At 39.6% G+C, this 13,074-nt stretch overlaps 1 protein-coding gene across 2 annotated transcripts in view; it reads left to right on the top strand.

Moving 5' to 3' along the window:
- fndc3ba (fibronectin type III domain containing 3Ba) overlaps window positions 1-13,074 on the top strand; it is a 122,130-nt gene that overhangs the window by 81,168 nt on the left and 27,888 nt on the right. For both annotated transcript variants that reach the window (XM_088087695.1, XM_042500169.2), the window contains exons 8-16: window positions 1,243-1,301; window positions 4,843-4,994; window positions 5,106-5,165; window positions 5,324-5,462; window positions 5,925-5,978; window positions 6,303-6,427; window positions 8,207-8,381; window positions 9,042-9,128; window positions 11,894-12,029. In XM_088087695.1, the coding sequence (XP_087943821.1) occupies window positions 1,243-1,301; window positions 4,843-4,994; window positions 5,106-5,165; window positions 5,324-5,462; window positions 5,925-5,978; window positions 6,303-6,427; window positions 8,207-8,381; window positions 9,042-9,128; window positions 11,894-12,029 (987 nt within the window). The remainder of the gene's footprint in view (window positions 1-1,242; window positions 1,302-4,842; window positions 4,995-5,105; window positions 5,166-5,323; window positions 5,463-5,924; window positions 5,979-6,302; window positions 6,428-8,206; window positions 8,382-9,041; window positions 9,129-11,893; window positions 12,030-13,074) is intronic.

The raw sequence follows: 13,074 nt of genomic DNA, 5'->3' as shown, positions 1-13,074 counted from the left end.
TTAATAAAACCTGCTTGTAAAAAAAAAAGATCAGAAGAGAATGCATATAAAGCACATAGACAGATAAACACATCTTCACATAGATAAAACCCACTTGATAATACTAGTAAAAGTAAGATTTTAAAAAAGCTAAAAATAGAAAATGCATAAAATTAAGGAAAACACATGTTAAAGAGGTGCAGCAGTGCATAATTGACAGAACAGAAATTTTGTTATCCTGTTGATTTTGGATTCAGCAGCAACACGGTCATTACATACATATGGCATTGTATTCAGTATAATGTCATGCATAATAAGCTGTACTGCAGGGCTATAACAACACAGCTGATGTCAGACGATGATGTGGATGATTATTCACAGGTGTCGGTACAATTCAGCTGATTGAAAATGATACATAATAATGATTAGTATAATGATTTCTATGAACTAATGCCTCCAAAGATAATCAACAGTTTCTATGTAGAGAACAGAATAGTCACTGTGGAACATGAGTCATATTTCTTTTTCTTTTTTTTTTTCTTTTTTTGGTGATCCCCATTTTATTTGCTCGAGGTCAGGAATTCGTGACTAATGCTTTTCTGTGGAACGCTGGATAATTTAGTGTTTTTTTTCCAAGGGCTGTGTTCATCATGGTTTGATGGAGTGAAATAGGCGGTTGCTGAAGAAAACAAGTGTTGCATCACACACCATTAGACAACACACTTTTTTTTTTAAAGAATTTAGGTCTGTCTTTACTCTATTTTGGGCTGTTTTTCCTTTTTTCACAGATGACTGAGTTACTATTTGGAGATAACAGGCGATATCAAGGATGATTAGGGAGTCATTTTAGCCAACTTTTTGACCTTAAAATTTCCTAAACTAGAGGCAAACCTTGGCTGACCTCAGGCAATAATGAGCCATAGATTCCCAGATATCACAATTACATGGCTTATGGGAATTGGAAATCCTTTCTGTCAATCAGCAGCCCCTGTTTTCAGCAGCACTGCCAAAATTGCTAATGTGCATCTGTTTTGAAACTTGAAATCGCAGATTTATTTTGTTTTAATTCAAATAATAAAATAAAGTCAGGAATCAAATTCAGAAATGCATAATTATGTGCACAGATTGCAATTATGACCCGGCATGCAGCACAGATGTTCCCATGATCAGTGCCAGTCTCTCTTTGTTGAATATTACAATAAAACCACCCCTTGTTGTTTATTTTTGATAATGACTGTATTTTCTCCGTCTCTTTCTCCTCAGATCATGATTCAGAGGGGAAGCGCGTTCAAGACATGCTGTCTACAATCGACAAACCACAGGTTGGTATGCACACCTCCTCCCACAGCTGCACACACACACACAAACCCGACACCATTTTCATCAATCACCTCTTGTCTGATGCAGTCATAGCTGGCATGAGAGTTGATGCATTTTCCATATTTTCACTCTGTCCCTGTGATTTACATAAAAATCAGATGCTCTCACTGAAAATAACCACTGTAGCGACTTGTGTCTCACATTTTGAAGTCATTTTAGGGCAGTAATAAGTCCCAAAGATCACTTCAGCGCTGCTCACCGTGGCCACATGAGGGCAGCATCTGCTCATCCATGCCTCTCACCACCGCTATGCCTTTATCAGCTAAAAAACACTATTACAGCTTTTTTTCTTTCCCAAGGGGAATGTGAATGAATGAGCTGGAGCTGGAGAGACGTGCTTTTGTAGAGAGGAATTGCTCACTCCCGGTTAAAGCAGTTTGGTCAGCAGGCTGTGCAATTGGACCATTTGATATCTGTGAGTTTATAACAGGGGATTGAAATACACAGAGGGGATGGAGTGATGAGAGAGAGAGAGAGAGAGAGAGAGAGAGAGAGAGATGTTTGAGCCCTGCAGGAGATTAGAAGTTGATGCACAGTAGAGATTTATTCCCTCTCATAACCTCAAATCACCTGTACACTGGAAGAGGACAATTAAGAGATCACTTTGTGTCATTGATTGCTATTTCGTGTCATAAACTGCAATTCACGTAATGCATTTATATAGGAGGCAGTAATTTGGTGTAGATTTATGCTGTATAGGGAAAGATCTTAAGTTTTACAATGTGCCTGGGGATGGATTCAGCTGTGCACTAAACAGAGGCAGTAGCAGGTGTTGCAGAACTTATTCGAGAAAGGTTTTCATTTAAAAAATGCTCAAAATATTGTTCCTCTGGTTGTATTGTTGACTTTCATAGCAGGTAGGTGTGACCACTTGAGCAGAATTGAAATATAAGATGCAGAGGAGAGATGAAAGAGAAGGAGGGAAAAGGAGTATTTTGCTTGTGAGTTCTCCCTGTACTTGTTAACTCTCAGTGCTCAGAGAAAGATGTAGCAAACCAATTTTCACCTCAAAAGCCTGAGATGAAGAATTTTAAAAATGGAGAAAGTTCCAGATGAATTGAACTAAAGGTGTTTTAATATTGAGGTTTTAGTGAAAAAAAAATGCATGTGTTTAGAACGCACTGAGAACGAAACTGGATAAATGAGATTTGGATTATACTGCAGGAGTTGTGTGAGAGTTTGTAAATAGATCACTGTCAAACAGGGCCTCCCTTTACTTCAATGCATCAAGAATTTTATCCATTTCTGGATTCTTCATTCACTGTGGAGGCGCATAGGAAAAACAAACTTTACTTTACTAATTCAGCACAATGCACAGGTGAATACTAGATATACAAATGATCATTTTGTGGGTTTAAGTATTTATTTAAAGTCAAAAGGTGTTTCCTAAGCACATCCTTTACAGATTGTTGCTAAGGAAGAGGGCATAAAATAACAAGTATACTGTGAGATGTACTCAGGACTCTGCTATGAGAATTAAACACTGGTCACCATGGACACTGATAGATTATGTACTGTTTACTTGTAAGTCTATAAAATCCCCAAAACAATCACCATATGCCATAAAGCAGATTCTTGCTCTCGAGAAATTCTTTTTCAGTCGATTCATGGGTATTTTCGTTACAAGACATCAAATAAATGTCAGCAGGTGTTACACACCAGCTCAAAGGGAGAAACATAGATGAGTCAACCAAGTGTACTTAATTAAATGAAGTTTATTGCAAATGAAAATAAAAGAAAAGAACAAAGAAGACATGTGGGGGTGGGCGCAATAATGCTGCCAGGCTGCCGAGGAGTAGAGACAGAGAGTGGGAGTGACCTGGTAGGGCATTTATGATCATGATGAGGGAGGTTCTTATAACAGCGCCACAGAAAACAAGAATCAATACATATCAGTACACAACACAAGGGATAACATGACAGTCCTTTTTCATTTTGGTGTACTACACATTCTGCACTATGAAGTATATCGTCTGGCTCACAGGATGTAGGCTGTCAGTACAAAGCCTGCCATTAACTGCCTATATCAGATGGTAACCCTTTTTTAAAATCCCCGTCAATACGTGAAACTAGTCTCGCATAGCCAGACCTACCTCCACTATTCGTTTTAGTGCTATGCATTAAACAACAATAACAATTTCTGAGCCAGTTAGCAAGTTAACATTCACATGAAAAGGCCTTTTAATGTGTAATGTGGTGTTTTCTTCTATTGGGATTTAGCCATTTTAATGCCAGCGCTCACCTCTCCACCATAGACAGTCATTGCTCCCCACAAAAACAGCTTCCCCTCTGACACTATTTTTGCAAGGATTCTGTTGCTGCATCCTGGGCTTAGTGCAAGATGACTGTGATTGATTTAAAGAAATACAAACAACCTAGAGCATTTTTCCCCATAGTGCAAATTTATGATGGTTTCAGCAAAACCCTTCTCTAGAAACTATAAAAAGCAGTGTGAAAAAGTGTTGTGAGTTTAAGTGCGTGACAAAAGCAATGCAAAGTCCCTTTGACATTCACCACTAAACCTCACTTTTCTGTCACGTTACTGACATTAAATGGTTTGTTAAATTGGATTTAGGGCTATTATAAAACAGTGTGAAAATGCATTCTTTGTCTTTGACATAGTAGAGCATGCACAACAATGTTTGAGTTAGAAGTTTGTAACCTAAAAATTGTTCTGAACTGATGGAAGAGTGGAAATGTGTCTTTTCAGCTGAAAATCTTTGCATTGTCAAACAGAACATGTGCTCTGCCTTACTTTTATCTGTCTACATCATTGTGATTGGATTAAATTAGTGTATGTGCATAAATGCAGTCATTGTATGAGAGATATTTATTTAGTCATTATAGAAGGCGAGGACTAAGTGAAAGACCTATAAATGTATCCACAGTGCACATATGAGCAAAGTGATAAACAGAATAAGTGTAGAAAGTGAATAAATTGCCATCAAGGACAAAGGCGTTTTCAGGCATGTAAACACAGCGATGTGATCTCATAAAACCATAATCATCGTGATCAAAACTCTCAATTAAATGACATGTGTGTCTCTCCCCCTCTTCCTGTCTGTCTTCCTCATCGACTGTCTAGGCATGGTTGTGGTTTCCAGTGCCCTCAAGGCACATTCATCGCCTATTCAGTGGATGTAGAGTCTGGGATAGCTGCAGACTGCGTTAAATCACGCTAAATTGGCTCACCCACCATGTGCTGCAACTAAAAGTCCCATAAACATGCAGGCGCTTGCAGGCGAGCAGACAGGCACACAAACACACGAACACTCACGCTTCTTTTTCGTGTTTGTTCATTTTAATTCTGTTGTTGGTGTTCCTGGCAACAATGGATGTGCATGAGCCGGGAAGGAAAAGCAAGAATTGCTTTACACACACATGCAGAGCCAAATACATATATGAGCAGACATGGATGCACAGTCAAAATTAATGCAAAACATTCACCTTGATAGAACAATATTGTGTCTTTGTGTCTTACAGGTGTCCAACGTGCAGGCACGGTCTGCACGGCTGACCTGGGCCCCCCCGGCAGGGCTGGTGAACAGGCATAGTAACGGGATGCCTGTGTCCTGCTCCTACGAGGTCTCTCTCTCAGATAAGGGAAGAGACGGAAAGTATCGCCTCATATACAGGTAGGAAGCACAATCCAAGATAAAAGAATACAGCATCTGCTATATACTGTATACACCTCAATAAACATCCAAAGTACTCATGTGCGACTTCTATGCTTTTTTTTGATTCAGCGGCGAAGAATTGGAGTATCATCTGAAAGACCTAAGGCCAGCGACAGACTACCACGTACGGTAAGGACTCATTGTTTTTGGATGTGGTGTTTTGTTCTTCTTTCATATCCATGTCTTTGGCAGTTTTTTTTTTCTAAATGTTGGATTTGTGGGGTTTTCCCTATATTTGAATTCTTTTTCCAACCATGAACAACTAATGTCTTGTGTGTTTGCTTTAGGGTGTCTGCAATGTACAACTCGGTTCGAGGCTCGTGTTCAGAGGCTGGCTCATTCACTACACACTGCAGCGTCCCCGACGTCCCGTTAAGCCCGAAACTCTCTCACCGCACCAAGAGCACCCTTACCCTACAGTGGAAGGTAAAGGCTCAAACAGACACTCTTTTTTTATCTCAAAGATTTACAGTAACACATTTCACCCCCATAAACATCACAGTGAGTTATAATGTGTCTTTTAATGGCACATTTGCAATTACATCAGTGCTACCAAATTAATTTGCACAGTGAAACACTTCACCTGGTTTTATCTCCCAGCTTGACTTTATCAGCCCTATAGCACTTAATAGAGAGACATTCTTGCATTACTGCACACTGCCATCAGGGTGCATCCCTCTGCCCTCCCTGACCTTTTTCCGCACAAGTAATTTAGATCCACTTGCAGTCTCTGATAAAGCGTTACATCAGTCACCCAGACAGGATATGAGGCCAATCATAAAAACACGGCAGGTATTTTGTCTGTCTCAGTGTCAGATTCTTTTATCCCTGGCTAATCTCTACGTCTCTCTCTCTCTTTCTTTCCGTCCATCTCTCTGTCATCCCCAGCCCCCGGGCGACAACGGATCCAAAATCACAAACTACCTGCTCGAGTGGGATGAGGTGAGACTGTCTTTTGCTCTTGATGTCCGTCATCTGTCATGCCTTCCCCTTATTTCAAAGAAGCACTCATAGCTGTCACACAGACGTCACTAAACGGATGTTAACATTCAGCTCCTGAGACGAATAAGAGTGTCCATTATGCCTTTCCAATTCATGTCGGTCCCTTTCTTTCTCCTTTTTCCTTACGTACTTTTTTAATCTGTCATACTTTTTCTTCTTTATCTGTTTTGTTCTTTTCTTTAATCCCTTATTGTAATTAAACATATCCTCTTTTTCTCATCTTAACTTACTCTATTTCCCATCTATCTCTCCTCTCCTCTGCAGGGAAAGAAGAACAGTGTTTTCAGAGAATGTTACTTTGGGAGCCAGAGACACTGTAAGCTGACACGACTGTTCCCCGCCTGTGGCTACACGTTCAGAGTGGCTGCGCACAATGACATTGGCACAAGGTACAGCTGCAGCTATGTATTACTGAATACATAAAAGCATATGCTATGCACACATACTCGAGAAAAAATGTATTCATGCACATATGATCCTGAATAGCGCAGGAGGCAGATGAAGGCTCTTTCTCAACTTTTAAATAAATTACCAACTTATTTGAGAATCATGTCATTGGTTTAAGCAATAAAAAATTAAAAAACAAGTACAAAAATGGGCAAAACAACTGCAAAAGGACATAAATCAACTAAAAGCCAAAAAAGACACAATTACCACAATAGGATATAAAATGACTAAAACAGACACAAAAAACTGCAGAGACCCAAAATGACAACAAAGAGATACAAAATGATCAAAAAGACACAAAAATGACTATAGATATAGACTATAGATATAGAACTATAGACACAAAGCAACCATAACGAAACACAAAGAGACAACAAAGACACATAAAATGATCAAAAAAGACACAAAATTACCTTAACAAGACATGAAACAAGTACAGACACAGAACAACTACAAGGAGACACAAAATGACAATGAAAAGACATAAAATGATCAAAAACGACATCAAATTACTTACTTAAAAATTACTGACTGAGACTCGAAACAACTACAGAGTAACACAAGACAACAATATTGAGAAAATAAATAACCACACACATAATTACCACAAAGGTCTGCACAACAACAAAAAATCTGGAAAAAACAACACAAAATCTGTGTCTTGCTACTATGTAGAAGAGGTATTGAATCCTTTTACATATCTGTGCCCACAGGCCTGTTGTCCCATAATCCAGCCATGCTTGTTACTTGTTTATATCCTGTAGGAGTTATTAAGATCTGTGATAGATTTTCACATGAGGATATAGCAGTTTGCCCTTAATATGATGCAACCATTGCAAGTGTCCAACCATTTTTTCAGTAGCCTTGAACCATAATTTCATCAGTGTCATTTTCATGATAAAATCTGAATAAACCCCCCCCGTAATGAAGGACAAACAAACGTGCACCAATCCACCTGCGTCTATTTTTCCACATGTGACACGAGCCCTCCTCCTCTTTCTCATTTTCTCTCCATTTCCCCTCTCCTCTCGCTTCCCCTTTATCATTATGGCTGCAAGCGTCTCGCCTGCAGTCGTTAGGGTGACAGAAGGAGGGACGAGGTGATGGAGGGGAGCGAGAGCAAGGGCGAGGGAGGAGTTATTAGCTCTCTGGCTGAACCCAAAGCGGCCTTAATGCATCTTTCAGCTTGATTCCCCTTTGAAGCCATGGAGGCACATGCTCGGCACACACTGGCTTTTGATTACTAGCTATTTTTCTTACCCGAAGAGAAAAAAAAAGACCTCTCCGACCTCTCGTACCCCTGCTGCTGGTCATACATTCAAATTCTCTCTCCTGCAAATTAGCCTCCCCCGCTCCTCTGTCTTTTCTGTCTAGCTTCTGACATGTATATATCCTATTTTTCCCTTGACGCGGCTCTTGTTTAACCTTTCTCTTATATTATCTCCACTGGCTGCTCACCTTCAACCCTATATGTACCCCTGCACTCCCTTCAAATGAGCAATGATGTCCTTTTTCGTATTCACATTTTCTACTCTTTCACCTTTTCAAAAATGCTCCTCTCTCCGTCTCTGCCGAATGTGTAATTCACAATGCACAGCCTCCCTTCCTTCTCTAACTGCAGCCTTTTTTCCTCAAAAGTAATGACCCAAGAAGTTAATAATTTGCTTGAGCATTTTAAATAACGCAAAAATGTGAATGAAATGGAAATGTGTTTTGTGCAGTGGCTTCAGCACAGAGGTGGTGTTTTACACCATGGGCACCCTGCCCGCTCTGCCTCTGGCGCCGCGGCTGGTCAGGGCGGGAGTATCTTGGGTGACCCTGGAGTGGGGGCGTCCAGAAGGCAGTCCGAGCGAGGAGCAGCTCAAATACACACTCGAAATCCAGGAGGACAACAGCGTGAGTACCACACACACGTTAACACCTGTATTAATGAAAAATTTATAAAGTTTATGTTGCTGGCAGATGTTCTTTTTCATTACTTTTTATTTTTCCCGTGTAGATTTGAACCTGGCATAATACCATTATAAACGTGAAACTTATATTTGGTTTTGTGAAACTTTGTGTTTTATTTTTTATTTGATTGAGCTCTGTGCTGTCTGTCATCCCATAAGAAGAACAAGAGAATAAACAATCTTCACCAGGAAGTTTTTTACTGAACTTTAAAAAACAGATTATAAGAAAATGAAAAACTGCCTGTGTAATGCATTGTAAAATAGTCCGGGAAAATGTACAGCAGATGCACAGAGCAATAATTCATATAAAACACAAGCATACACACAGAAACACACATGATCGAGCACGTATTAAAGAAGGGAATTGCAGCAAGTGCTCCCACTCACTCCTTCAACCCCTCACACTTATAGAATGCAAAAGTCAGCATTTATTGCGTCCATATGCTCAAAACTGTACGCCTAAAGAAATATACACTGACAGGAACACACACACACACACACACACACACACACACACACACACACACACACACACACACACACACACACACACACACACACACACACACACAGACTACTGACAGTATATCTGTATTATCCACAGGGAACAGACTTTCATCCAAAGTACACTGGAGAAAACTTGACCTGTACTGTACAAGGCCTGAAGAGGAGTACACAATATAAATTCAGGGTAGGTGAAAAAGTCATTTGGATGCTGGTGTGTGTCCTTTTTTTGGGGAGGGGGCATTTTTGCTGTTATTGGAGAGATGACAGTGTAAAGGGAGATTAGAAAAGGAGGGGGAGAGACATGCAATCAAGGTTCAGTAGCTGAAATTGAACCAGGGATGTTGGGGTCATTTTGCAGTCATTGTTACTTGTGTGTTTGCCTCTACATGAGTGTTGCCTCTGTGTGTGCATGAGGACTCACCAAAGGATCTTAGCACAGAAAATAATAAGAATGGAACTTTGTGTTGCTCTTCTTTTTCCTATCATTTTTAAATTTTCTTCCACTTTTGCGTCATCAACAAAAATAGTTAAACATTTTTGAAAATACACTTATTTTTAAAAGTTAATTGATAGACCTATACCACTCTCATGCCTAAATATGAAGGTGAAGACTCCAGGAAATCAGTGAAGAGAGCTACGCTAGCTCTTTTCCACAGTTTCCAGTCTTTTTGGAGTTTCATATTAAACTTACAGACACAAGAGTACTATTAATTTTCTATTCTAGGTAACTCTCATGGAGGCACATGTTTCTTTGGTGTGTACATATGACAGAATCATTGAAACTGACAAAAATTATCCCTGTGTTCCAAAGGGGCCTAGTCTAGCCTTATGCTGAGTTTTGAGCATGTGTCTCTTATTATACAACAACTATTCATAGGGATGAACCTTTCAAATGCCGTTTGAATCATAAAAATCAATACAGTCACTGTGGAGATAATGTTATATCAAGAAAACTGTCTGTTTAGGCTATGCGCTGCAGATGAGTGATTTTAACATATTGAGCCAGGAAAATGTACAATAAATAGTTGGTGGAAGGAAAAATCATTGTTGAAGACATTAACCTTTTTGACCTCAAAGGATCAGTGTTTAAGATTTAGGGAGACTTAGAGGCATCCAGCGTTAAAGATTGAAGTTTGGAAGCATCTGAAACTTCTCCCGATTAGAATTCCTTCAGTGTTCATAGTTCAGGAGATTTTACCAGGAGACAAATTATCCACAGAGGTCTCTTCTGCAAAACAGACAGGGTGATTAAAACCAGTAAAAACACAGAATAAAGCAGTTTGATGATAAAAATCAGGTTTAAAATCAGTTTTTCTCTGATGCTGTTTAGAATGTTAGAGATGGGCAGCTGTTTCAGCACTTGCTAATGTGCGCTCACTTTTTTCCTCTAATAACTTGATATCCAGATGTTCAGACAAAGGTCTCTTCTTCAAAAACAAACAGATTGATTTAAAGCGGTAAAAACACTAGACAAAGCAGTTTCACTTGAAAAAGTCAGTGTTTTTCTGACGCTCTTGTTGCAAAGGAGCTGCAAACTACAGTGGCCAATGCGAAAATGCATATAGTCCTATCTAGAGCAAGTGTTTGGTTAATGTGTTCTGGGCTACTGTAGAAACACAGAGGTGCAACATGGTAATCACTGCAGACGAGGATCCGCTCACTATATAGATGTAAATGTATTATTCTAAGGTGAAGAAACAAGTTTATGATATTCCATTATTGCTAATGTAACTGCTTAAATTCTGTACACTGGACAGATAATGTCTCATATTAAGAGAATATTAAACTGGGGAACATAGGATCCTGGTAAAACTGCTCATATCTTAAAACTGCTCAGAAAGTAGATAGAACTTTATAATTCTAGGGTGGCGATTAATTGCTTTGGTGTATGAAATAAGTGGAATTTGCTACATACAATAAAAAACAGCAAAATTTTATTTCAAAACATAAGTCAAACCCAGATAAAATTGTAATTCAAAGTAGCAAAGTAGCAACCCTTCAGAAGACTTAGCTACATGAATGGTTTGACCTAGTTTTGTTTATTTTCAGTTGTCCTCTTAAGCACAGCTTGTCACACCAGTCATCTTGTACACCACTTAATCGCCTTTTTTTTCTTGATGATTTTACATTTGGCGATGTTCTTTTTCCATTAAACATCTCCAAGAATCCATATATCCAGGTGACCCTCAGTGGTAATGCAAAATCCATCAGTGTAAGAAGAAACAACATTTTACCACCAGAGAAGTGGCTGCAATTTAAACAAGAGTAGCGAGTAGAGAATGGCTCGGCTAAAAGCTGTAATAGCCGGTCATAATGTGAGGACATTGTGAAACAAAATGTACCCACAGGAGATCTCTGTGAGTGAGTATACGTTATTATCAACATGGGCACATCTGTGTGTGTCTCGTTATCAACAGTGCATTATGGTGCAATCATCTCAAACACCTCACATGGACGTTGACACACACATGTACCTGTCCTCACTCACACAGTCAGCTGAGGCGACAGACCACAACATACATGCTCACACACACAGAGAAACCACCATGTCCTTTGTGGAGTTCACCTGATGTGAACATCTGGGAACAAGGCAAATTTGTTGTCCGTAGAATTGGGTAATGGAAGGAGTAAACTGAAGAGAAATGAAGGCAGAGGAGCCAGGAGAAGCACAGGTGAAGGAGCAGAGAGTAATAGCTCCTATTAATCAGGACAGTTCCTTTACTTCTTGATAGATTTTCATGCTCACTGTGCCTGTTGTTTGTCTCACACTCCATCTTTGCTCATTATGTTTCTTGTTTTACCCCATTCTTTGCGCCATTTCTCTCTATTATGCTCAATACTACCCCTCCTGTGTATCTCCCCCCTTCCTCTTCCTCTCTGTTTTTCATTTGTTCACCGTACACTCTCCTTCCATCAACCCTCCATACCATCCATTTCCCCTCCCTGCAGCTCATAGCGTCAAACATGGAGGGAAAGAGCAGTCCCAGTGAAGTGTTGGTGTGCACCACCAATCCAGACAAACCAGGCCCTCCATCTACACCCTGTGTCACCGCAGCGACACCCTACGGATTCACCGTCACATGGGGTAAAGAAATTCTTCTATACATGCATGCACAACGACACAGAGATTGACAATATTCATAACACACAAATAGTTTCACACTCTGTAACACTCACAAGATGCAAGTGGAAATGCATGCAGTCTTTGCACCAATATGACTGCCAAATATAAGGGGAGACACTACAGGTGACATTTAACTAATAGATAATATGCAATATATGTGTGTTTAACCCACTCTCTAACATACAGATCAAAAGATTCAAAACAATGGGTTTTTTTTTCAATCTTGTACTTGTGAGAGTTTAATTTGTAATAATGTGATACAGTCCCTTGGTCGATTGATGAGGATTATGAGATACTGCTTTAGTCCATTAGTCAAAAGAAGAAAAGCCAGGGCTTCACTGTTTTATGAATTTGTTATTGGAATAATGGAAAAGGTTGTAAAATGTTCTGTTTTCAAGTAAACTGGTGAAATTTGTCAAAATGCCTTTTATTATTCCATTTTTTCCCTCTTCAATAATGACAGACAACTTGAACACAATTTGATGAAAACACATTCCTAGCAGAACATATTGTGGAATAACAGTATTGATAAAAGGTGACAAACTGCTGCCTCTGGGGTGTTATCATGAAACCGAGGTAGCGGCCATAACGGCCATCATGTATGCCATCATCCATCTGTCCTGTGTTAGTACCGCACAAGACAGTGCAGCCCGCTGTTTCTCAAATGTCGTAAACATGGCACAGATCCTGCCACATGCCTCTCAATCACCATTCAGCTCACTGATATGACTTTAATAGCTATAAACACAGCACATTTTAGAGTGCTTAACAATCGGCTTTATTATGTCGTAAGAGGTTTGATTTGTAAACCAGCTGCAGCTTGACACTTTCAAAGTGCTAGCTTTACTTGCCTTCCCTCATTCTGTGCTGTATTCTTACTTTTGCTTATTTATTGAAAACAGTACCACCCAAGGGTGAGCTGAATTTTGATTATGGCAACAGTGTCAATACAATAAGTATGAGATGAGGCACAGCCAAGTGGGTTGTTTCCAGCTGTGCTGATTTA

Source organism: Plectropomus leopardus, chromosome 14 (assembly GCF_026936395.1).
Source record: "Plectropomus leopardus strain MGB_pleo_1.0 chromosome 14, ASM2693639v1, whole genome shotgun sequence".
Taxonomy (NCBI): Eukaryota; Metazoa; Chordata; class Actinopteri; order Perciformes; family Serranidae; genus Plectropomus; species Plectropomus leopardus.
The sequence above is the reverse complement of the archived record's forward strand: the minus strand, read 5'-3'. Positions and strand labels throughout refer to the sequence as shown.